General features: G+C 41.3%; 1 protein-coding gene across 1 annotated transcript in view; it reads right to left on the minus strand.

Moving 5' to 3' along the window:
• CA8 (carbonic anhydrase 8) overlaps nt 1-26,213 on the minus strand; it is a 53,437-nt gene that overhangs the window by 23,124 nt on the left and 4,100 nt on the right. Inside the window, exons 3-5 of the mRNA XM_063326923.1 lie at nt 25,122-25,246; nt 3,831-3,926; nt 747-809 (exon numbers count right to left, since the gene is read on the minus strand). Of these exons, the coding sequence (XP_063182993.1) occupies nt 747-809; nt 3,831-3,926; nt 25,122-25,246 (284 nt within the window). The remainder of the gene's footprint in view (nt 1-746; nt 810-3,830; nt 3,927-25,121; nt 25,247-26,213) is intronic.

The raw sequence follows: 26,213 nt of genomic DNA on the forward strand, positions 1-26,213 counted from the left end.
TTTGACTACAAGAAGATTTTCAATTCCCTTCTAATAACAGCTTCTAATTTTTCTGCACTTCAGCATCCACTGAAGTGAATGGCTAATCTCTGCAGGCCAATACAGAACCGCTCATTAATACATCTCAAAATCCTTTAAAATCAAAAGTAAGTATGATTATTTCTATGTTACAGACAAACACCATGAAGCAGAGAGATGTAAGTAACTTGCCCAAGGTCATTTAAGATAGCATCAACATTCTGGAAAGCACTCATATCTCCTCAGTCCTGCTAAGCTTATTATCTGTCCTTCAGGATCCCCACACATAATACACCTGACAAGACGGCATTGTGCTTTTGCTGATTTCCCACTGCAAGTTAATATAGGTGCTCAGTTCATCTATTCTTTTCCTCTACAAATTAAAACCAGATAAACTTGGAGATACTGCTGCTGGTGTTCACCAAGTATATTGCAGTGCTTGAATTCACACCGACTCCATGATAACCACTAAAAAGGTAGTATTTGCAATCAGTTACTGGTATAGGAGATCAAGCTTTCCGGCCACCAGAAAAGGAAGTAAGTACAGAGACTGTATATTATCTGAATACTGTAAAATGCTGACATTCCGATACAGGACACCAAATGATGGCTTTCACACACAGTTTTACTACAGGCACATCTGAAACCCTTCTCTTGGCTTCATATAGACCCTTTGCTCACTTTCTGTCTGGTCAGTGAAGGAAGCATTTCTGCAGACAATGCCTTACCTTGTACTGGATGTCCTGGAGAATTTCAGTTACAGCCTTTAGGCCTACATGCTCTTTTCCTATCTGAAATACAGCAAGCAAAGATGATTTTCAGTATCTCGCTGTTTCAGAAACTGTGAGGCAAGACAGAGGTCAACCAGAACAGTAAGTTCTGTACTTGTTTTTAGTTAAGCTACACAACCTTGTGTTAACCAAATACACCCATACATGGCAACTCCAAACAATTAAATCACTATAAAGCCATTAGTCAAAAGTAAATAACTTTAAAGCAGAGACAGAAACTCACAGAACAAGAGAAAGAGACACAGTTAAGTCTGGTAAGTTTTGACTAACCCTGTTTTGCAGCATGTACTGCTGGAGTCAAAATCATGCAGCATTATGGCATATAAATGCCAAGGATGCAGTTTGTCCTTACCAGTTTTTGTCAGAATCGTACACGGGAGAGAACAGAGTGAACAAGTACGACAGACGCTTTTTGAATTTGTTCATACAGCGTTGCAAATCTGGCCCTAGGTATCTCTGAGGCTCAGGGGATTTTCTTCTGCCTGCAGAGCACAAAATGGCAGATCGCCTCTCTCACGGCATCTCTGGGATTCTGCTGGCAAAAGCCGGCCTCCTGGCAGCCTGCAGTACTGCCTTTACTGAATGCCTTTAAGGCACAGAAGATGGAGCTTTCAAAAGAAACCTGTTGTTGAAATAAGAGGTTCTTATTTTCCATGAACATTGTTCACTCTGAACACTGATTTCAGCTGCTTCTGATCTAAAGATGGAGGGAGGTCATCCTCCCCCTCTACTCTGCCCTGGTGAGGCCACATCTGGAACACTCTGTCCAGTTCTGGGCTCCCTGGTTCAAGAAGGACAGGGAACTGTTGGAGAGGGTGCAGCCAAGGGCTACGAAGATGATTGGCGGACTAGAACATCTCTCTTATGAAGAAAGGCTGAGGGATTTGGGTCTTTTTCAGTCTGGAAAAAAGAAGACTGAAGGGGGATCTTATTAACGCTTATAAATACTTAAAGGGTGGGTGTCAGGAGGATGGGGCCAGGCTCTTTTCAGTGATGCCCAGTGACAGGACAAGAGGTAACAAGCATGAACTTGAGCATAGGAAGTTCCACCTAAACATGAGGAGGAACTTCTTTACCCTGAGGGTGGCAGAGCACTGGCACAGGCTGCCCAGAGAGGTGGTGGAGTCTCCATCTCTGGAGACATTCAAAACCCACCTGGACGCGTTCCTGTGCAACCTGCTGTAGGTGACCCTGCTCTGGCAGGGGGGTTGGACTAGATGATCTCCAGAGGTCCCTTCCAACCCCTACCATTCTGTAATTCTGTGATTCTGTAAATCACCCATTCTAGGACCCCAGCTTTTACCTTCAGAACAACATTGTCAAAATAGGAAGAGTCAGAATGGCCTTCCACTTGATTTCTTTGCCAACGTGTACACATACAAGGCGAGGCATAAAGCAGGCATGAGTGAGAACGGGAGAGCTAGACCCTGAAAAATTTGTTTGCTTTTTGTTCCTCTTGGAATAGAAGGGCACAGTAATCACTGGAAGGAAACAATTGAATGTCAACAAAAGGTACTTTGTTATTTCTAGGAATTTAAGAGGATTTTCTTTTGTTTCAGAATGGGATTTCAATTTAAAACCTTCGAAGTGTGTAAAAGATATTGAAGTCACTCCAAAGACGCTGTTTCTAAATTAATAATCACCAAGGGCTGTCATGTAAATCAGTTAAAATATTTTCACTGATCTTAAAATGACATGTTTGAGAACTGTGGTGCAAAACTATTATATTTCCATACCTTTAACAGGAAAAATGGTCACTGAATTTCCTCTCCCTGTTCTTTTAATAAACAGCATAAATACTATTTTCCTCGGTCAATTCTAATTATATGATGCCTTTCTTGGCTAATGAAAAAGCCCTTCAGAATGCTTAAAAACTCCGATGAAGGTGAGAGACCAGAAATGGAAAATGTATCATCGAAGTTTCAGATTTATTTAAGAACTTATATATAACTTCCTAACTAACTCAAACGTTACCTCTGCTGGAACTAGAAGGTGACTTACATAAGCAATTATCACACAGCCCTCTAGGATACAAAACTGAAGACTTTCTAACTTCCATTTTTAGCAGTTCTATCTGAGTGTTGGAGCTGTAACCAATGTACCTTTAAATACGAACAGAGGTAAAGCTCAAAGGCATTCATAAACTCGTTATGAAATACGACAAATTAATAATATCACTGTGAAAGAAAATTCATTTGATCTAAGCATGAACTCTAAACCTCTTCCTCCAAACCCATTTAAATAAAACAGTTTGCCACTTCTCATGAGGAGGATGAGAATCTAGTGTTTGAGGACTAAAATTGAAAATCTTTATAGGGTGCAGCCCTTGAAAAACCTTCAACAGCAATCAGATTATGGGGCTAACTTGTAACTTGCATTACACCCTCTTCCCAGCAAGCTTTAAGCCTCCTCATCGCAGGCTTTTCTGAGGGTCTGTGGCAAGACTCGTGGCACCCTCAGTCTGGCGTCTCTGAAGAAGTAGCATCACCCCACCTCACAGTTCTCCTTCGTGAAGAAACACGCTTGGCCCTGTGTTCAGAAAAGCACAGTGCCACTACCAGTTTTCGTCTGTGCCAATGGGTTAGTAGAGGGTTTTTTCCCTCTTTCCTCCCCTCCTCTGTGTATTTCCTCAATCCCCAAATAGCAGGCCTGCCCAGGACTGGATAAAAACACAGTACAGGGGTAGTGAAGCACCTCTACCTCCTTAGAGCCCTCACTCTGCCCTCAGAGGAATGGAAAGTGGATTTCTGCCTATAGCTGGAGTCACAGAGAGAGATGGCTGACTACATATTATGCCTTCTTTAATTAACATACTTTTAATATCCTGTTTAAACATGAATTACTTATTTAGCACTTACACTGAAGACATGACTGAGAAGTACCTTTTGAATAGAATACTAGCAGTCATACATTATTTTATGTTATGAAATCATTAAAAATGAAAGGAAATGGAAAGGAACTCTTTTTCCTCAGACAAATGATAGATAGTGCATGATAACAAGTGCAACACAGGAAACTTACCTGCACAAATAAAGCAATAATAGCTATGCCGTGCTTCTTCCCTACTGCCTCATCAATGCTGCTGTACAGTGTGGAGTTCCAGTGCATTAGATGAAGCTAAAACAAAGCAGTGCAAACAGACCAGTAGAGAAATATGTTTTGTAGTAAAAAAAACAACAGCAGTTAACGTCAATTAACAAAGCTTCAGCATGTGTGTGTGCATGCATGAATATACATATGTGCGTGCCTATGGCTGTGCATGTATATATAACTGGATTCCTATTATAAACATCAGGAATGCAGAGAAAGTGATGTATAGCCAGTTACCAAAGATCTACAACAAAGGTGTGAATAACTATGCTAATGATGCTAAAGATGATTTACCAACTCCCTCACTTCAAATACTGAAATAACGTCAGCTAATGAAACCAACCAGTGTTGCCTCTCAGCCAGCTACTTCTCTTCCAAGGCAGAAGTATGATTATGGACGCAGGCTGTACAAACACACGTTTGAGTGGCTGACTGTACTGTCTTAATGTCACTTGTCTCGCACCTCCTAAGCTGAGTCACTCAAATGTCAGGAGTAATAGTAATAGTAGCAAAAGTGATTTCAGGAAAGGTTAAACATAGAGAAAGTTAAGTGGAGAAAAATGGCTGGAGGACCACCTTAGGGACAGCAGTGAAAGGGATGCTAAAACATAAAATATGAGCCTTCAACTGCCTTCTTCCACAAGGTAGCAGGGCCTGTAGGAGTTAATGCATGAATACAGGTCAGGCAGCAGACACTGGATGGTAAGCACTAAGTTTGTTCTGGTGAGTTGTCACAGCGTGATTTGGGAAGCGCTGTTTGAGAAAAGTGCTGGAAGACAGACTAGCAGGCGGCTGGAAAGGGAAAAGGAAGGGAGAGGAGGGAGGGGAAGGAGGAGAGGGGAAGAGGGGAAAAAGAAAAGTGCTGGAAAACAGACTGACAGTTGGAAAGAGAGAAAGAGAGAGGGGGAGAGAAAGAGGAGAGAGGGAGGGAAGGAGGAAGGAAGGAAGGAAGGAAGGAAGGAAGGAAGGAAGGAAGGAAGGAAGGAAGGAAGGAAGGAAGGAAGGAAGGAAGGAAGGAAGGAAGGAAGGAAGGAAGGAAGGAAGGAAGGAAGGAAGGAAGGAAGGAAGGAAGGAGGGAAAGGAGGGAGGGAGGAGGGAAGGGAGGGAGGGAGGGAGGGAGGAAGGAGGGAAGGGAGGAAGGAAGGGAGGAAGGGAGGAAGGGAGGAAGGGAGGAAGGAAGGAGGGAAGGAGGGAAGGAAGGAAGGAAGGAAGGAAGGAAGGAAGGAAGGAAGGAAGGAAGGAAGGAAGGAAGGAAGGAAGGAAGGAAGGAAGGAAGGAAGGAAGGAAGGAAGGAAGGAAGGAAGGAAGGAAGGAAGGAAGGAGGGAAAGGAGGGAGGGAGGAGGGAAGGGAGGGAGGGAGGGAGGGAGGAAGGAGGGAAGGGAGGAAGGAAGGGAGGAAGGGAGGAAGGGAGGAAGGGAGGAAGGAAGGAAGGAAGGAAGGAGGGAAGGGGGGAAGGGAGGAAGGGAGGAAGGAAGGAAGGGAGGGACAGCACTATCTACTGAGAAGTAATATGCATTTCAAACACGAGTTTTTCTAGCACTAATGCTAAAAGGTAATCACAGTGGCTAGGTCTGATCATAACATTGCAGAGCTTCAACATCCTAAGCACAGCTGCTTTGAAGTTTATCTGTCAACAACTTTTGCATGTTCCACATAGATAAAACAGCTAAAAAAATACAAACTCTCAGATTTAATTCCCATTGTAAAATCATGATCAATGTTTTGCTCAGTCATGTGTCTAAGAAGTTAAAATGTCACCCTGTTATCTAACATCATTACCACCTCCAGCAAAATTAGTTTTGAAAACAGATAGTGTGTCTTCCTATTTTGTGTTTTATTTCTGCACAGGAGCAGCCTCCGTGAAATGCTTATTGCCCCTTAGACAACAGGAGTTCACTCGGGCATCTCAGCATTTCAGAAGACCAGTTCCTCAAGGAATCACTTTCCCCTTATTTAATCTCTGATGACAATTTAAGCACGTCTCTTGATGATCGTCATTTCAAAAGTCAATACAAAATTTTAAATGAACATTTTGTAAATTTAATTAAATTCCAAATTATCATACAAATAATTCTATTAATGCTGATCAAAGGCATCTTCTGTGCTAAAACCATGAAACATTTTTCTTAAAAAATATAGTAATTAATTTGCACATGAGAACACTAACACAAATGTACTTGCCCATGGCTACAAAACTTTTAGACATACAAATGCTCCCTGTCAGAACTAAGCTATCATCTCACTATCACCGATGGATGCCATGTATTTTATCATCTATAAACAGCTTCGTTACACATTTGATTTTCCTTTGGCTTTTAAAGTAACAAAATCAGAGGATCAAATAATGGGGTTTCAGTCTCCAACACCCACTTTAACAGACACGGAGCTACCACCACCTAAGAAGATAAAGCCTTTCATTTTCCCAGAGACGAGCCTGGCGTTTACATCAGCTATCCACCAGAGGGGGCTCAGGGAGTCCCACGAGCTTCACCAAAATCCTGACTTTCAACTGGAAAGGCGAAAGAATGAGGTTGGGGTGACTGCAGTCGGGATGGCAATGTCCTTGGTGGGGCGAGAGCAGCGGCACATGGCACCGCGACTCAGTTGGTTGGAAATGTCACAGCAAGCTTGTCTTTTGGTGGCTGGAACAATAGCGCGGAGGGCAATCACCAAATGTAAAGAGACCATGACTTCGACTGTGTCAACAAGTTGGTCTTGGCTAAAGCTGCCGTGGCATTCAGCAGCGTGTTATGCTCCTTTGGAGGTGGAGTCTGTAATCTGACATTTGTCTGCATTCTGACAATACTGTGGTTTTTTTTCTGAAGATTTGAAAGGAAAATGCTGAGCTTCAGCAAGAGGAAAATGAGCAAGTGCTTCAGACTGTACCAGCAACAACCCCAGTTTAACCAGAAACAGGTTGTTGTCCTGTCTTAAGCAGCAGGCTCATTTTGGAACAAGAATCATCATTTTCTACTGGGTTTCTAAAGCCCAAGGTAGAACAGACTTCTGATCAGTGTTTAAGATGCTCCTGTGCTACTTCCTTAGAGGTGGCGACAATTACAGTACATTTCAGACTTTCAGATGATAAGACTGTGTATCAGCTAGAAAAAATTACACCAAAACCTCTGTGTAACACTATAAAATGTAATTATAAAACTATAAAATGACTAGAATTAGTCTGTGCAGCAGCATAAGCAGCCTGACAGGAAGACATGCTGCAAAACCCTTAGCTGCTGCATGGAAGGTGGACCACCGTGAAAAATGCCCTGCAGCTGGAACTGTTTTCCAAGGAACATACCTACTGGCCAGCACCTCTTCCCTCATCTCTCATGGACATGGGGAGAGTAAGTTAAGTATTAGCTACCCATTTTAAGAGTATCTCTGGGTCTCTGCATCTCCTCCAGGCCTCCTTCCTTTCCACTAGCTCAACAGAGGTCAAGGTGGCCTACTAAAAAAAAAACATAACACAAAGAGAAAAAAGGGATGTACTTCAGGCTAATGTAGACACCCCTTGACTAGGCTCAGGTTCAGGAATCAACATTACTAAAGGTACTGAAATGGGCACTCAGCACTTTATGGTCCAAAGGTTTCTGCAACTTTAAGGTTCTGCTCAAGGATGCTTTAAATACACAGTAGGCTCCTTGGAACAAGAATCATCATTTTCTACTGGGTTTCTAAAGCCCAAGGTAGAACAGATTTCTGATCAGTGTTTAAGATGCTCCTGTGTTACTTCCTTAGAGGTGGCGACAATTACAGCACATTAGTAATCTAATTTTTGCACAGCAGGTTGTAAACTTGCTGTCATAAGCACTGTGGTGATAAAATATTATCAGCAGGTTCATTAATGGATTAGACAAATTATGGACAAGAAGTCCAAAAATGGACACTAAAGAGAGCCGGCAGAGATGTAGCTTCGAGCACGCCTAGTCCTACGACTGTATATGACTGGGGAGTACACGAAAAAGTGGTCAGGCTCGTGTGCTCTCCCTGTGCAGCATCCCTTAATGACATTGCTATAGACAGAGTACTGGGTGGACCACTGGCCATATTCATTATCTTCCCATGTTCTGAATCAAGGTGATATTCGGAATAGCTATTCACAGAAAAGGTTCTGTCATTAGGGATTTACAAACTGAAATTAGACAAGCAACCTAAGGGAAAATAATAATTAATACCATAATATTTTCTAACAACAGGCCCGATGTCTTTTGCTCTAACTCTGATAAGCCCATGCATGCACATTTAAATAAATAAATGGATGTCAACACGCACTTAAATAAATGGAAGTCAAATCAAATGAATTCTTCTACAGAGCAGGAAAAATGTAGCTCAGATGGGAGCTGGGTAAATAAACGAAATAGGGATTCAGAAATGGAAATATTCGTAAGGAAGTAATAAGGCCTGAGCATTTGTAGCAAAGTGTTGCTTTCAAATCATGGTTTATCCTGTGTGTTCGTGTGGTTCTCTGGAGCCGTTCTGCCTTTTGTTTGCTCTTTTTTCATTTGTAATACAACATCAGATGAAAACATCAGATAACAGTTTAAAAAAAAAAGGATGGCAAAAAGTCTACAAACATTACAAAATTTGAACTCTAGAGAGTACAGTCCACAAACAACATGGCCTGTAACTCCTGTTAATATTTACGGGAATCAGATGTGCACAGAGGAAAGATCCCAGTGCTTTTACAAATCTTGAAACTGTCAATATAATATAATGCCCGTCTACATTGACAACTTCATATCCATGCATCTCCGTGTTACAAGTAGCGATAGCCAGAGAGGCCTATTAGATTAACACTCTGTATTTCAGTAACCTTCAGCTTTGCGTTGATTTGAGACAGCTATATAAAAAGTGCATACTCACAAGGGGTGCCAGCCTCCAATATGAGGACAACCATGTGGGTTTTTGTAAATAATCAGCTGCAGTGTATTGGCAGTTTACCACTGTGTGGTTTTCATTCAGAGTACAAACAAGCTGCACATGTCAGTATGGCAGGAGAGACTCTGCTCAATTTGTTAGCTAATGTTTTGATACTCGTTAGTTATGATGGTTGTATACAACCAAAATGAGCCAGCTATGCTGTTACCGATTATCGGTGGCTGGCTCAGCATGACAGACAGTGTATTTTTAAAAAATAATCAGAAAGCTGTGAGAAACTCCTTAGCACTCAAAAAACACATTTTTCTCTCAGATAAAAAAAAAAATCATTTGGAGCCTTTTAACATTCCAGCTGTAAATTAAAGAATTGTAGCAGTGACTACTTTAAAATCAGATAAACTGAAAACTCATGAAGGCAAATGATATTAAAGTGCTGATAAAGTTGATTTGTTCTGTGAACAGCTGGAAAAACTCTCCTTCATGGGAAAGATTAAGAAAGTATTCCAGGCAGCACAGCAAACCCCGCAGAAAGATTATTCTCTGTGGAACAAATTCGGAGAATCTTCTCAATTTTCATCCAGTCTCCACTCAACCGAAAGACTACTGATCCTAGTCCTAATGTCCTTGTTTAGGACACTGATATTAACAAGGGACCTGTCTCAAATCAAGACTTTCTCAAAACTGAGTAAGGACCTGAGATTCTGCAGCACTGGCTGCTCCGTGGAAATCTGCAGGATCCTAAGTTCACTGAGAACAAAAGTGATCTTTTAAACTCTGTCGCTGACCTTACTTTATTCCCAGCTCACACATAAAAACATGTAACGACAGGATAATTTATGCCGGAAGTGGCCTCTGAAGTTCAACCACCTGCCTCCCCCATTCCCAGCAGCACCAACTTCAAAGTCAGCTACTAATTCAAAGTCAGATCAGGTTGCTCAGGGCCTTGCCCAACTAAGTTTTGCATATCCCCAGTGATGGAGATCCCACAACCTCTCTGGGTAACCTGTTCTGTGTCTGACCTCCTTCATAGTGAAGAATTTTTTCTCCTTGTACCTAATCAGAGTCTCTCTTGTAACCTGTGTCCCTGTCCCTTGCCCTTTCATAGTCCCCAGGAGTCTCTGTTCAGGAGCCCTGGCATGAATTGCCCGTGACCACCAAGAGTGATGCCTCTTGACTGATGCCTGAATGACGTCTCTTTCTCAGACTATCTCAGTCATCCACCTATGTGAATGACCATGTTTCATCTAAGCTTACTTTCACCTAAACTTATCTGATAGGCTTTTGCAATGTCAGGGAAGTTGCTACTAGTTCCATCCCTTACTGTGACATGCCACTGTGCCTCTGTCACCCAAGTGCCACACCAAACAGGAGACAGGCTCATTCCTTATAGGAAAATACACTCTGAAATAAATCACAGCTCGTCTTTTGTTATGACATATCTCACTGATGGTAAGGGGAGAAGGAGGACTCTGCTGCAACATTTCTGCACTTTTATATGATCTTAATATTACAAATTTGCTATAAACCTGCACAATCTGGAATGACTTGCTACCATAAAAAGGAGTGCATGTACTATAACTGCTTTCTTTATGAATACTTATTGCTAAACTACTGAAACCCTAATTTGTTATTGGGATCCCTAATAAAACACTGTTCAATGTGCAGTGTTTCCACTGGCTGAGCCAGGCCGTTTGGAAAAAAGCACCAAGCTCCATTGGAGTCAAGGGGAAAGGTGTCAACAGCAAAACTCCTCCTGACCTCCCTAGCACCAGAACCAGGCCCTACAGGGGACTTATGCCTGATAAAACCACCAGCACCTGAGGCAGCAGGGGGCAACATGAAAAATCTGCCCAGCTTGGGTGTAGGTCCTGCCTCAAGCTAATTGGCAACCATAGCCCAGATTGCAAGAGGTTGTGACATGGGGGAACTTTCTGTTCAACAGACTCCTGTTTGTGCCCTACACGCAGTAGAACACCATCATTTTTAAATAATTCCTCTTCAGATCTGCACATTAAACTATTAGAACATCAGATTTTGACATTATCGTCACTAGGCTTGCTTGAATCTATGCCGCTGTTGCAGTCACCCATTGTACTTTTTCCACTTTCTACACTCTTACTCTTTACTAAGGAGCTAATTATTACAAAAGCTTCTTTCTTTAGTCCAAGCTGCATCATGTGTAAATTAATCTTCTGGAAAGCTTTGTTCCTTGGTCAGAACTAGGTTATACATCTGTTTCTTGTTAACTGTGCAACTAGCAATTACAAGCTCCAGAAAAGTCTGCTTAGTCTGGTAATATTACAGGACAAGAAGGCATCTAAGGATGAGAGATATGTTATTGCTCTTGTATCTTCCCAGCTTCTATTTCAATTCATATAGGCTGTACCTCAAAAGATTAATAGTTAGGTGAATATTGCATCACCAAATCTTAACCAGAGCTGCACCTAAAACATGTTAGCCTGGAAATTTTGAGCATATTGCTTTTTGTCATATTTCTGTCAGTGCTGAGAAAAAGAGTGGAGCTGAACCTCTGTTTTGATTCCACATACATGCCATCTCAGCAATGAATCTATATCCCTAAGGGAAATTAAAGCAGCTTTAGAGCTGCTCTGCTAAAGACTGTAGAGCTAAGAACTTTTCTCCTGGACTCGCCCAAGATTGTTAGAGATCAGTATATTCCTGTTTCATTCACAATATGCCATAAAAGCTCATGAGGGAAAAATACTAATGGGAAACTCTGGCAAACTAACTAGGGCCAGCATAAAGTCTTTGTCCTGGTTTGAGAGGGATGAAATGAAGTTGAGGATTTCAGCTAGTAGTGATGGAAGGCAACACAGCCTAGTCGTACAATAACGATGTGTAATTTCACGAACACAAATACGGCGTAAACAACATCACAGGAGGACAAAATGTGGAAAAATTGTGTCTTGCCATTATACATGTGCACAAGAATTTATGAGTTGATACTTGACTTGGCACTGAATTGTTTCAGGAAGCAATTGACTAAGTTGCTGGCAGTGACCATAACATACAGTAATTAAGTTCCAAATCCTCGCAAGGGGACCAAACCAAGGATATGACGTGGGCACACAGCTTCAAGAAAAGTGATTAAAAAAATAGAAAGTTAGTTATTAACAGCCTGAAGGAGAGGTTTAGGAAATTAAAGTTAATGGAATTGATACAGGCGCTGTTTGAAAATATCTTAGGAGAAGCAGGAGTATGTGTACATACTCCATGCCACGAAAAAAGAAACAAAACCCCATAAAGTAACAAAGCCTGCACTGTTAAACATTACAGTGAAGTCAAAGTAAGTATGCTTCCTTTGAAAATGCAAATGCAAACAAAAGAAAATTAGTAGATCATGAACTCCGGGCAAAATCGAGAAGCGGACAATGAAGTAGCTAAGGGAGTTAGGTTATTAATCAGTGTACTTGATTTATACTTATAGACTTGAATTTTTCAATGCTTCTATTGTGGATAGGTGCCAAAATGCCCCTGAATTTCAGTAGAAATTAAATCTTCTTTAAAATTTCATACATAGATCATGGTCATAAAAAATTACATAAAGGGAACAGTGTGCCTATCTTTGAAAGCAATGCTAATTTCAGCGCCAAGAGGGACAAGCTGAAAGCAGCGCCAAGAAACACAGATGACAACACTGTTCGCATTAAAACCCTCCTGATTAATATAAGTTGGAGATGGGAAAGCACAGCTTCTGCTGAACTTCTGCTTGTTAGAATTTATTGAAAGTGTTAAAGATCTAGCAGGTCTAGTCTGTGGGTTAGCCGTCAGGCTCCAAGTAAGTACAGAACAAGATGACATGCCCTGAACAAAGAAGCCTGTAATCTAAAATCAGAGAAATTAGGTGCAAACAAATCAAATTGGAGCAGAGTACAAGGTATCTTGGAGATATTGTTTAAACAAGTTGGCAGTCACAGCGTGAGATACTATATGTCTCAGGTCAAAAGCTACATTCACAGCTAAAACATGCAGAACAAATGCTCGACTGGGGCATCAGGGTAGTCCAGAACCCTTGCTGAGAGGCGCTCTCCTCTCTGTGAACATCTTTGAAAGAGAGCTGAACTGTAACGTGGCTGTAAATAAAATTATTTTAGTTCAAGCATGAAAAGAAGGGCTGCAAAGACACCTTCCAAAATCTATTCTCTTTCCAAAAAGCCAGCCAAGTGACAGCAAAAATAGCCTAGGCGATTGTGTGGCATATGAGAAGTTAAGAAATAGTGGGACTACTGAATTATTTGCAGCATCTCAGGAAACACTCTCGCAGTTGCTGTGGCAAATAACTTGTGCCAAAAAAGTATCAACATTGGTAAGACATACTGAAAAAGAATAATAAAAACATTGCAGCATCTAGTATTAATCAGGGACCCGTGTTCCCTTTGAACAAAAAACTGTTGGTCCATTGAAGAAATTAAATTAACAGCAGGAAGTACATATATATATGGAGACATTCAAAAGACTACAGCTACGAACAGTAAGCTACAAAGAAAAGTAAACGGGAACTGTAAAAAATCCAATTGAATGTTCTTTCTTTTCTGGCAAAAGAAGATAAAAGGATAAAAAAAGAAAATAAACTTAAGAAAAAAAGGGAAAAATGGGTCTTGTGTCCCTCCTCCAGCCAGAGATGGACTAACTCTTCAGAGAGGGGCTTCCTTTCCGCTGTATACGAGGTTAGGAAACAGGAAGGGGTCACAAGGGGGCTGACACAAAGCCAAACAGCACGACAGTTCTCTCAGCACTCACTGGGAAGCAAGACATGGGCATAAACTATCTTATGGTTAATGCAACCACAACGCCTATGTCTGTACTCATCTTAGAATCATAGAATCATAGAATCTTCACAGTTGGAAAGGACCTTTGAGATCATCAAGTCCAACCAGACACACACACGCAAAAAAAAAAAAAAACCACAAACCACCACAAAAAAACAACCTACAATCTCTGCCACTAGAGCATGCCCTGAAGTGCTAAATCTAGACGTTTCTTAAATACCTCTAGGGATGGTGACTCAACCACCTCCCTGGGCAGGCTGTTCCAGTGCCTGACCACTCTTTCAGTAAAGTAATTCTTCCTAATATCTAATCCAAACCTCCCCTGCCACAACTTCAGACCATTTCCTCTGGTCCTGTCATTATTCACCTGGGAGAAGAGGCCAACACCCACCTCTCTCCAACCTCCTTTCAGGTAGTTGTAGAGGGCAATGAGGTCTCCCCTCAGCCTCCTCTTCTCCAAGCTAAACATGCCCAGCTCCCTCAGCCTCTCCTCATATGACCTGGTCTCCAGACCCCTCACCAGCCTGGTAGCTCTCCTCTGGACACGCTCCAGCACTTCAATGTCCCTCTTGTACGGAGGGGCCCAGAACTGAACACAGTACTCGAGGTGAGGCCTCACCAGTGCCGAGTACAGAGGCACCATCACTTCCCTGCTCCTGCTGGCCACGCTATTCCTGATACAAGCCAGAATGCTGTTGGCCTTCTTGGCCACCTGGGCACACTGCTGGCTCATGTTAAGCTGGCCGTCCACCAGCACCCCCAGGTCCTTTTCTGATGGGCAGCTTTCCAGCCACTCTGCCCCAAGCCTGTAGCGTTGCTTGGGGTTGTTGTGACCGAAATGCAGGACCCGGCACTTGGCCTCATTAGACCTCATACAATTGGCCTTGGCCCATCGATCCAGCCTGTCCAGGTCCCTCTGTAAAGCCTTCCTACCCTCAAGAAGATCAACACTCCCACCTGGTTTGGTGTCATCTGCAGACTTACTGAGGGTGCACTCAGTCTCCTCATCCAGATAAATAGATCCAGATTGATAAAGATATTTAAAAAAACCAGCCCCAAATCTGAGCCCTGAGGGACACCACTGGTGACCGGCCGCCAAGAGGAGTTCACCCCATTAATCACAACTCTGTGGGCACGGCCATCCAGCCAGTTTTTAACCCAGCGAAGAGTACACTTGTCTATGCCATGATTCGCCAGCTTCTCCAGGAGAATGCTGTGGGGGATGGTGTCAAAGGCCTTACCAAAGTCCAGATAGACAACATCCACAGCCTTCCCCGCATCCAGAAGGCAGGTCACATGGTCATAGAAAGAGATCAGGTTGGTTAAGGAGGACCTCCCTTTCCTAAACCCATGCTGGCTGGCCCTGATCCCTTGGCTGCCCTGCACTTGCCGTGAGAGCTCACTCAGGATGATCCTCTCCATGATCTTTCGTGGTACCAAGGTCAGGCTGACAGGCCTGTAGTTCCCCGGATCCTCCTTCCCACCCTTCTTGTAGATGGGTGTCACATTAGCCACCCTCCAGTCATCTGGCACCTGCCCCGTTGACCAAGACTGTTGATAAATGATGGAGAGAGGCTTGGTGAGCTCTCCCGCCAGCTCCCCAAGTCCTCTTGGGTGAATCCCATCTGGCCCCATAGACTTATGTGCGTCTAGGTGCAGAAGCAGATCATTGACTACTTCCTCCTGGATTATGGGTGCGCTGTTCTGCTCTCCATCCTTATCTTCCAGCTCAGGTGGCTGAGCACCCTGGGGATAGCTTGTCTGACTATTGAAGACTGAAGCAAAGTAGGCATTAAGTATCTCAGCCTTCTCCTCGTCACTGGTTGCAACTTTCCCTCCCTGCATCCAGTAAGGGATGGAGATTCTCCCTGGCTCTCTTTTTGTTGATGTATTTGTAAAAACTTTTTTTGTTGTCTGTAATGTTAGTGGCCAAGTTGAGCTCCAGCTGGGCTTTTGCTTTTCTAATTTTCTCTCTGTATAACCTAACGAGATCTCTGTACTCCTCCTGAGTTGTCTGTCCCTTCTTCCAAAGGTGGTAAACCCTCCTTTTATTCCTAAGTCCCATCAGAAGTTCCTTATTCATCCAGACTGGCCATTTTCCCCACCCTTTAGACTTGCGACACTTGGGGACAGCCTGCTCTTGGGCCTTTAAGATTTCCTTCTTGAAGAGCGTCCAGCCTTCCTGGACCCCTTTGCCCTTCAGGACTATCTCCCAAGGGACTCTCTCAACCAGTGTCCTGAACAAGCCAAAGTCCGCCCTCCGGAAATCCAAGGTGGAGGTTTTGCTACCCCCCCTCCTTACATCACTACGAATTGAAAGCTTGACCATTTCATGATCACTAAACCCAAGACAACCTCTGACCAGCACATCTCCCACTACTCCTTCTCTGTTTGTGAACAGTAGGTCTAGCAAGGCACTTCCCCTGGTAGGCTCCTCTACCAGTTGTGTCAGGAAGTTATCTTCCATGCACTCGAGGAACCTCCTAGCCTGCCTGCTCTCTGCTGTATTATATTTCCAGCAGATACCCAGCAGGTTGAAGTCCCCAATCAGAACAAGGGCTGGCGATTGCGAGACTTCAGCCGGCCGCTTACAGAATACTTCATCTGTCTCCTCATCCTCGTTGGGTGGTCTATAGCATACTCCCAGCACAACATCTCCCTTATATTCCTTCCCCTTCAACCTTGCCCATAAACACTCGACTTTATCATCACTGGAATCTAGCTCTATACAATCAAAACGTTCCCTAATGTACAGAGCCACATCCCCGCCTCTCCTTCCTTGCCTATCCCTTCTGAAGAGCTTACAGCCATTCATCGCAGCATTCCAGTCGTGACAGTCATCCCACCACATTTCCGTGATGGCATCTTAGTTTTTGTGAAGGACACCAATCTGCAGAAAGCTTTGCAAACCCCACGTAGACCTCTCTTGTCCAGGCCTTGAACAGAAAAATCAAAATTTCTCCCCACTTGCTCACAGAGGTGGCTGACATGTGACAGTAGCCTGTCTGCTTCTTAGGAAAACCATTGGCAAAACATCAAAGGGTATAGGGGAAACTGAGAATGCTGTAATTTGTAATTTGTGTGTATTTATTTTTTCTTCCCATTTGAAAGCACAAGCACTGCTTATTTCTACTGGCACACACAGAAGATAAAAGAAAACAGGAATTAATCAAAAATGAACATTTTTCCAACTGTAATAAAATTATACAGTTAGAAAGAGCGAAGCCTGGAAAAAGGACTGGCTCTTGATGAATAGTTGATGATATTACAGGCTAGCAATGCCATCAAGAAGACAGAAAACACAAAGTGCTATGGGTTAAGTATTTAATCCTGGAAGTGTTATTTATATGACTAAGCATTTAATATAAGCATGTCCAATTTCGCAAAGTGTTGGCTGCAATCTGTTGTCCTGGATTTAAAACCAGACTGTTCATATGTAGAGGGATTTAAATCACTGATTTAATTTTCAACAATAGATTCTTTAATGAAGGCAGAATAAAAAACACTCCTTCCCTGCTCATTTACTAAGTTTTATTAATAACTGATTTGAATCCCACAGTTCTGTGTTTCAAAGCTAAGGGTCTCTCTCTAAAGACATGAGAATCTGCAGCTGCATATTATCTTCTTAAGTCATAATCTTGACTGTTCTCCAGTGAGCAGTTGCTCTTCCATACTACACTCCTCTAGGAAATTCAGTCAGGTTTTTTTTCCTGTAATGTTGGCTAAGCGTCCATTGAAATAATAAACTTCATTATGCATCTACAACAGTCTTCTCTTGAATTGCAAGTTTGCAGATTGCCTAATTGTATTACACTTTTCTCCCCTCCCATAGTTCCATAAACTCCCCCAATTTTCTTAAACTTCAACTGTTCCCCAGTCCAGTTCACTACGTGGCTTAATGCTGGTACAGCAAGAAGGCAGGAATAACCAGTAAGACTATCATCTCATCGGCAACTGTGTGATCTATGGACTAGGGCATCAGATAGCCCTGTGGCCCAATTGCTGAACCCAATTTACAACCTAAGTTAGGTATGTCAGTACTCCACTGTCTGAAAGTATTACTGGAATTCAAGCATCTAGGAATCATGAGTCAGTTCTTTGTCAGTTCTCAAAAAGGCATCAGGTGTGACCATGGCCAAACAATTTAATCCCTTTGAACTTGTTTTCTGCCAGTTCATTGGCAATAGCAGAACTTGTCTCCCTGACACTGATGTCTTAAGGATTACATTATTTGTGCTTATGAAGCACTCAGAAGCAACAGCAAATACTTGTGGAAGCCTTCAAAGGTTTTCAGCTCTTAGATGATCTATAAATTTTATCCTTTACCTCTTGAAAGCCATGTGTGCACCATTAGTACAAATAATGCAGAATTTTGGGGTTAGCATCAGAAAACTATTATCTCCCTCTTAAAGTATTCACTCATGCACTGGGGCCAACCTAGGAACTGGTCCTGACACAAGCATGCAGCATGGAAGGAAATAAGGAATCTCCTTTCCCAGCTTCTTCCACAAGTGACAGAAAAACAGTTAGGCCTAGTGGTTAGGGCAAAGTGCCAAGGCAAACCAAACAGGAAAACCAAGGCACCAGGAAACTGAGGCAAGATGCAAGCAGAGTGCCAGCAACGACCATGGCAGAAATTAGAAAATTATGTACAACTGAAGCAAATCACATCAAGGACACCCAGCAAAGAAAAATGGCAAGGAAGAGACTTGAGCAGCCAAACTTGGGCTAAAATCCTCTTCAGACATCCCATCTTCTAAGTGACTACATAAGCTCTTCTCTCACAGCAGAATGAAAACATCAGTAGCCACCTTGATAGAGCTGGGAATGGGGTTTGCAATAAGGGATGTCATGATATCAGCCTCAACATTCATGAGTACAAAGACTGCCACCAAGGCAATTATGTGAGAAAGTAGAGTAAGGAGAAAGCAAAGCCATATTTCTGCTCAAGGAGCGGAAAAGATTCACATCTTTTTAGAAAGCATCAGAGGTTATATTGTTTCCACTGTAGACAGGGTGAAAGAGCTAAGAGCTATTTTGTTCAAGGTTACTTACTCTGCGAGGACGCAGAGACACCTGTTAGTACAGGCTGCGACTGAACGTTGCATTTTACCCCAGCACGGCTGCAAGAAAATTTGGCGCAAAATGTCTATTGCAGGCGAAGCGCAAAGACTGTCCTCAACTTCTGGTAGAAATAAACCAATAAGCTGAGGTAAGATGGAATGGGGAGCCCTAGGAGGGCTTCCTTCTTGAATCACTCCTCATTTTCTTCTCATTTTCTTCACCCGACTTCTCTCCCCCCAGCGACATTTCTCCTTAGATGAGTTTTTCCTATTCTGCTCAGTCATTTGTAGTTTGGACCATTTATTTCTTAAAATACTCCATCGTGGTAGAAGTTACAAATCACAGGCTATTGCAGCTGGCACCTCAAAAGAGTTTTAGGTGCATATGAGCCACGACACTTCTCTACATATGACTGGCTGTAAATAGGGGAACTCTTAAAAGAGAGACAAAAGGATAAAGAAGCTTCAGTATAGACTTTTAATGCCACTATTCCTTGACCTGCTGTCTGGCAGCTTGTACGTCTTCCACAATCCAACAAATAAATTGCAGATTTTGCACAGAAGGAAAATCACATTTGCTACCTCTGTAGACGTGCACAGTTCTTCCACAGAGCTTAACTGAGCATTTCTCAGGCACTAGCCAAGCTAAAATTATGTTTGTGCTAGCACATCAGCCCATTTTTGCACCTGTTTTTTTCATGAATCCACAATACAAAGCACATAGATGTATTTCCTGAAAAATTCAAGCTATATGTGACTGAGAAAAACAAGGGCCAACCCAAGCTCATATTGACAAATTACCTAGAAACAAAGTACTTCAGAGACTGCATACACCTGTTTAGGTCAAATTAACCTTCACCCACAATAAAAATATAATACTGAATGAGCTTAGCAACTAACAATCTCAAGAGCCGTAAGCTGCTCATGTGTGCTTTTACAACGATGGTAATTTTATTTTTATCTTGTTGTTGGTTTTCTGTTTCACAGTATACTGTGAGGGGACGGAGAACTCCCAGCTTTGTACCACTACCAAAAAAACCAAACAGAAGTCACATCACTTAGGGACCGCTGAGTGTACGGTATGTAGAAAAATGGAGAAAAATACTTAAACACCTGCACATATGGGGCTAGGATCCCACATAATACAATTCAACGACTGCCCTAAAATTGGTGCTAGGACCATTTTTGCCCATGGAGTGCTGTGAAAAACTAAGTATTATTGTTATGTTCGTAAATGTCATTTACATAATGTGTAAAAGATTCTGTTTCTGTATAAATCAGCGCAGATTTGGAAAACAAAACTGAAAACATCTGCTTAGACATTGGCCTCATTTTCCTCTGTTTTTCCACATTTCTGTCCTCAAAAATTAGATAATGTCCAATGGGCATATCTACTTTAAACTATTATTAATTTGTTATTCATAACTTGTCAAGGATAGAGCTATTACATGAATGTCATCATTTTCTTCTAAGATGCACTGTTTTAACCACAGCTCACAGTATTCATCTGCAATGAATTTAGAAAACCAGCCAAGCCTTTGAGTAACAAGTTAATTGTCCACCAGAAAACTTGGACAATTTCTGAGCAGAGTTCCAGACCTCAGCATGAAGCTAAGTAAACCCTTCTGGAATCTGTTCTTTTTGCCTCCTGTTAAATTCATGACTGCCTAAGCAAAATATTCTTCATTCATAGCTTGTGTGCTGCCAAAGCAAGCAGAATGAATTATATTTTTTTCACAAGCAGGTAATCAATGCAATCAATCAGCTAAGGCAACAGGATTTACTCCTTGATTTAAAACCTTTTCTTTTAGGGCTTATGACTGGGATCACAGTCCCATTAAAGCTACTGGCAAAAATCCACAGATATCAGAACTGGGTTTACATATTAGAAACTACTGTCATTATGGATTAAATCCATATCTACCCAGTCCCACTGCAGTTTGTAAGTCTCTGCATAAAGAGGAAGAGTCATGCTTGCATGCACACTATCTCCCAGGCCTTCTATTATAATTACAAATATTCTGTTTTATTTTTTTAACCCAAATAATTTGCTAACAAGCTAATAAGAAACTGATTAAAACAGAGAGCAAGATTAAATAATGCTCACAAAGAATATTAAAAGTTGGCAAAGAATAAATTTCCGTGTTGAAAGCATGACATCTCCTCTCAAGAAATGCCAGGAAGGGGATGCACAGTGTGCAGGTATCTGATTTCAGAGCCAGGCACAGGGAAATCCCCACACCAAAGACTGTAAAGTGTTTGGGAGATACAGCCTAACCTGAAGCCCTAAAGCTGTAACTCTGTTTGATGATCCTTAGGCAGGCATCATTTCACGTGAACAAAGGAAAACTTAATGGTTTAAATCAGATGGTTTGTAGGAATGTTTTTTGCATTATATTTAACTTCATTGCAGCAGGTATTTCAGTAACTCTGAAAGAGTCTACAGAATGAATTAGTCTGTTCTTCATTACACAACAGAAAGGAATATCTTTTTTCCTGTAGAGAATTGACTCTGGTCCTTCAGACAACTGGATTTTTTTCTATTCTACTCAAAAACTGTAGGACAGACAATTTTTAATCTTTGTGCACATCTTGGAAACTTTTTTAAAATGATTTTCTGACAATCCTCTTCTACTGAGAGCTTTCACATGGTTCACAGCTAATATAATCCTACATTTTAAAGAGGATGGATTACAGAGAATTATCCTCCTGGTCATATTACAAGTGGTGAAAGGAACCTTTTTATTTTCTCAGATCATTTTATTTCAGAACAGCGGCCTGGAAACAACTGTTCCCTTATGGTCAGACTGTGCCTTTGGTCACACCACCACTTGAGTAAGTAAGAGGTACCTTTAAGGCATAATTTTCCCTGTTTCCCTTCACTTCAGAAGCAGTGAAAACATTTTATTATTTTTTTTCCATAAAACAGCATTGATGGCATCATATGGTTCACTTTCTTCTGCTGTCTTTCCTGTCTTTTTTGACTGTAAGCTGGTTTGGCCTGGCACTATATGTGCTTATACAGCAATTGGGTACAATGGGTCTCCATTTTTAGCTGCCCCTATTTTAACTTTGCTAACAACAAAAATAAATAGCAGTAATTTGCTGTTCCTGTCCCCTTCTATCTCCGTTATGCATCAAAGGTAAGGGAGAGAGTCAGAGTTTCATTAGATCTTCATTTGTTCTTCTTCCTTCTCCAATTCATACTTCTGGCATAAAGGAAAGGAATACAGATGTCAAATAGCTCCTCTCTTTCTTACACCTAAATCAGGTTCAGGTAACTCACATGTGGGTATAAGTGTGGATTTTACTGCTCTCTGCAAATGCGTACTGTAAAGCACAATCTAAGCTTTGGCACCTTGTTCCATTTGCTGGCAAGAAACAGACTCTCAATGTTAAGACTATTACTAAATATTTCACACAAGCAGTGGCCAAAGTAACTTTGGCCAAAAGGCAAAGTAACACTGTTTATGTGCAGTAAAAGTACTCGGTGAGAAAGATTTCTGGAGAAGGTTGCATAAAAGCCTCCTTCCAGTTTCTGGCCAAAAGGGAAGAACTGCCCTCATGCTCTTGTTTTCATGGAACAGAGAGAGGAGTATTGTACTGATACGTACAGCCCTCTGCTTTTCCTTTGTTTAAAAAGACGAGTTACGGTTTACGTTTGACAACTATTTGTTGTTTTGTCCTGCTTTCCTGAGTGATTGCAAACACAGATGTTTCAGTGAAAAGTATAACACTGGTGTATTACTGTCAACATTCTGGTTTCTTCAGTCAAGGAAGGTGGAAAACATATCTTTGATGAACTTCATATAATAATAAAAAGAACAATGAACTCAGCCTCCAAGCCACATGAACATCGTTTTTCAACAGTGTGAATTATTTCAAGAAGCTGTTCCAGAGGTTACATAAGCTTAGTAGTCTAGCCTGTTTCACCATGAACCTATATATCCTAACCATGCGCAAAGGTCCCAGCTGTCTAGTAAGAAATAATAGATTTTTGACCTAAGAGACACAGGATATTACCCAGCTAATACAGGATATTGCCTAATTTCTATAAAAGCAGTTATGGTATCAAAGGCGAAGAGACTAAGGAACTAACTGAAGAGTGCTCTCCCAAACTTTGAAAAATAACACTCTTTTTTAAAGTCATACTTCACAAAGATCATTACACTGATAATCTGAAGCTGTTCCACAACCATTTGGTCCAATGTAATAAAATGAAGCCTTACAGTCTTTAGTCCTAAAAAAACAGACTGCTGCTCCAGTCAATAAATTGTCTTAGATATTCATCTCAGATAGATCTCTTCAAACTCAAAGTTCATTTCTGTAGAACTGCTCACGTTTTATAATAGTGTAATATAATCTGAGTCTAGTTTGTTGTGTTGTTAATGTACCCATTTAAACCAAGCACTTATGTTTTCATACTACTGCTTATCCCCTTGACTTGTCTTCCTCCCACAAAGATAGGATAATTTAAAATCCTTACCATTTGCTTTGTAAATCATTTCTAGTTTATTCAGAAAATGTCCTACTAGATTTGCTCACTGGAAGAAGATACAAACTTAGGCACTTGGTGCGCAACCTACTTCTAGGCATGCATTTGTGCCTGCTTATTTTACATTTAGTACAGGACAAAAGCATAAACTACACCTTTCCGCTTGTATATAGCTGAAATAGACACCCACCACTGTTTGTGTTCAGTAACTAACAAACCCAGTGAAAATCAACCCCAATATGCATTCAGAATTATGGTGATTTCCAACGACTGTATAAACCAATGCTAATGTTAAAAGTTAAGAAAATAAGATTTCCTGGTCCCCTCATCAAAATCATTGTTCTCCACAAAAAAAAAAAAAAAAAGATGGGGCAATCCCTGGGATGGAAACTGAAAATCTTTCATTCTGGAGTCTCAGGTGTACTACTTCATAAACATATTTAGTGGTCACAAGCACCTGTTTTATTATTGCTCGAATATAATCTTTGATTTGGACAATCTGAGATGGATTTAATATAGCAGCTCTTTGTGCACGTAGCAGAAGGAAATGCAGCTCATCTGTTGAACAAATTGCTCTGCTTTCTTGCAACATGGGGCAGAAGATGATGAACTGGCTCAGCCAATACACCTGTGTGCAACTGACTTGGAGCTATGCTGTCATTTTCTGCCAGAAGAACTAATCTGCATAAGGATCCATTTGCAAAATTAAACATTCACGCTGCATTTAAAGTGTTATTATAAGTATTTTTGTTCTGCTACAGAATTTTTGCATTAGTAGTTATTCCTTGGGAGATCGGAGTCTAGCTGAAAGCTGCTTAGATGCAAGAGACAGGATAACACTGGCTTGCTCACCTCCAGGTGATGTTCTTCAACTGCGCCACAATTCTGTTTGTGCAGCTGCCGTGCTGCTTTTAAAGTACGTGAAAAAAAGTACTTTTAAAGTAAAGAAAGTACCTGAACAATGCTAAGAATTAGACTGGCGGTGTAAGTTCTTAGTTCTGCAGTAGGTACTCTAATACTTATTATATCCTTTTCTGTAAAGCGGTTCTGTTCCAGTAGTCTGGCACTCATGAATATAATGCTACAATAAAAAAAATTTCCTAGCAATGAACAACACAGAGAAAAAAGAAGCAGAGTTTCAGGCTTGTGAGGGATTATGTTAGATAAATAAGGCAAAAATAGCTCAAAGAACTCTGAAAAAATATTGAGTTTCTTTAAAACCAATAGTGCACAACAAACAAAATAAAAGACGCAAAGCTGAAGACACTAAACATCAGGGCTGGCATCTGTTAAAACTAGTCTAAGGGATACTCCAAGCCACTCCTTGACAAGTGTAAGCAACGGGACAGTGGGGAGTGAACTAATACGATGAACGGCTGCTCTAGGGCAGGAGAAATAGACCCCAGCATTTTGGGTTGCCTAGGAGCCCCGACTTGACACCCCAGGAACAGCTGCATTTTTTCAGACTGCATTATCACTTTGTGTTTCAAAATTTTGTAATTCATTGAGATATTACAGAACATACACAAGAATATCACATAATCTTCAATTTTCAGGTATATAAAGCTATTTCACAAACACACTGCTCTACCCTTACTCCAAATTTACCTAAGGTGTTATTATTCACCATGGAAGTATTTCCCGTGGCTAGTTCTCCCCATCTATAGCTATTAGTCAAGGTGACATAGGAAGTGTTGAAACGGCAGATCTTGTTAGAACACTAATATTATTAAGACAGAAGTTAATAATTCTGCAAGCTAACTTTATGACCAATTAATCACAGAATGTGATGAGTGCTGGAGGCATTCTGTTCCAGATGCATATCCTAATTTACCTGCACTAAAGCACACCTCAGTAAGACAGCTTTGTGGCTGAAATATAAAGCAATAAAATGCTGAGCTAAAAGAAACTCTCTTTTGAACTACCAGGAATTCAGGCTATGAAATAAAGTCTTTTGCATTTAGCGAGTGTTATGCAATGCAGTGTCACTCTTACCTCCATGGGAAAGGCCTTAAAATTAACCGTGTGTTCAGAACCACGCTGATTTTCTCTCCCCCAGTGAAATCGAACGTCGTGTAGTTCAAACTCGTGTCCTCGAGGTAATGGCCCCCCTATTAACACTGGGAAAGAAAACAAATGGTAAGGAACTTGGCTTTCGAAGCAGACAAGCCACTGAATATAATCTCCAAATACAATGGGGAGATTGTTGCAAGCTTCTTTATTATCAGTGGTACTAGAGAGGAGAAGAGTAAAGTTGACAGACTTGACATCTTTACTTTTGAAGTGTCGTGCGGGTACAGAAGGCGAATTCAGGCAGTTAGGAACAACAGTGAAATTGCTGTTGAGCTGCACCCTTTGTTTTAGGAGGCAGAACAGCTGGTCATAACACAAAATAAAAACATTGTACCTTTCTTTACCAGCCCCAAGAGTTCATATGTTTATTGCTCTTATCAAGACAGTAGCAGTGTGCTTTAAACAGATGGCGGGGGCGGGGGGGGGCTGAATTGAACCGGTAACTACCTCCAGCTTGCCCAAATGCTTACTCTCCATCAGCTATATTTGCTATGAGTCACAGAAACTGATAGAAAACTTTTGATTGCCAATATTTTGCTGGGTAAAGGTGTTCAGCCATATACCACCTGCCAGGCTTCTGAGATACAGAATGTCTCCATATCCAAATATAATCAAAACCTACACAGAGGAGAAACAACACACCTCATTTACTTAAAAACAGTTTCTAGGCAGCCATGGCTTTTTTTTACTTCAGTTTTTTAAACACCCAGCATTTCTTAAAAGCATCTATCCACAATTGCAACACAGACACACAAAAAATATTATATTATATTATATTATATTATATTATATTATATTATATTATATTATATTATATTATATTACATCTCGAAACTTTTGCATTGACAGAGACTTCCACCATAAATAGTAAATGCAAGCAACTGTACCTTGTGAGGCTCAATCTATTGTGTAAGTAATCAATGGAAACATTTTGCCCAGGTATTCATGAACCTGCTTCAGATCAAGTATTACTCCACAAGCTGTAGGTAACTTCCCATTGAAATCATTGAATGT

Source organism: Chroicocephalus ridibundus, chromosome 2 (assembly GCF_963924245.1).
Source record: "Chroicocephalus ridibundus chromosome 2, bChrRid1.1, whole genome shotgun sequence".
Taxonomy (NCBI): domain Eukaryota; kingdom Metazoa; phylum Chordata; class Aves; order Charadriiformes; family Laridae; genus Chroicocephalus; species Chroicocephalus ridibundus.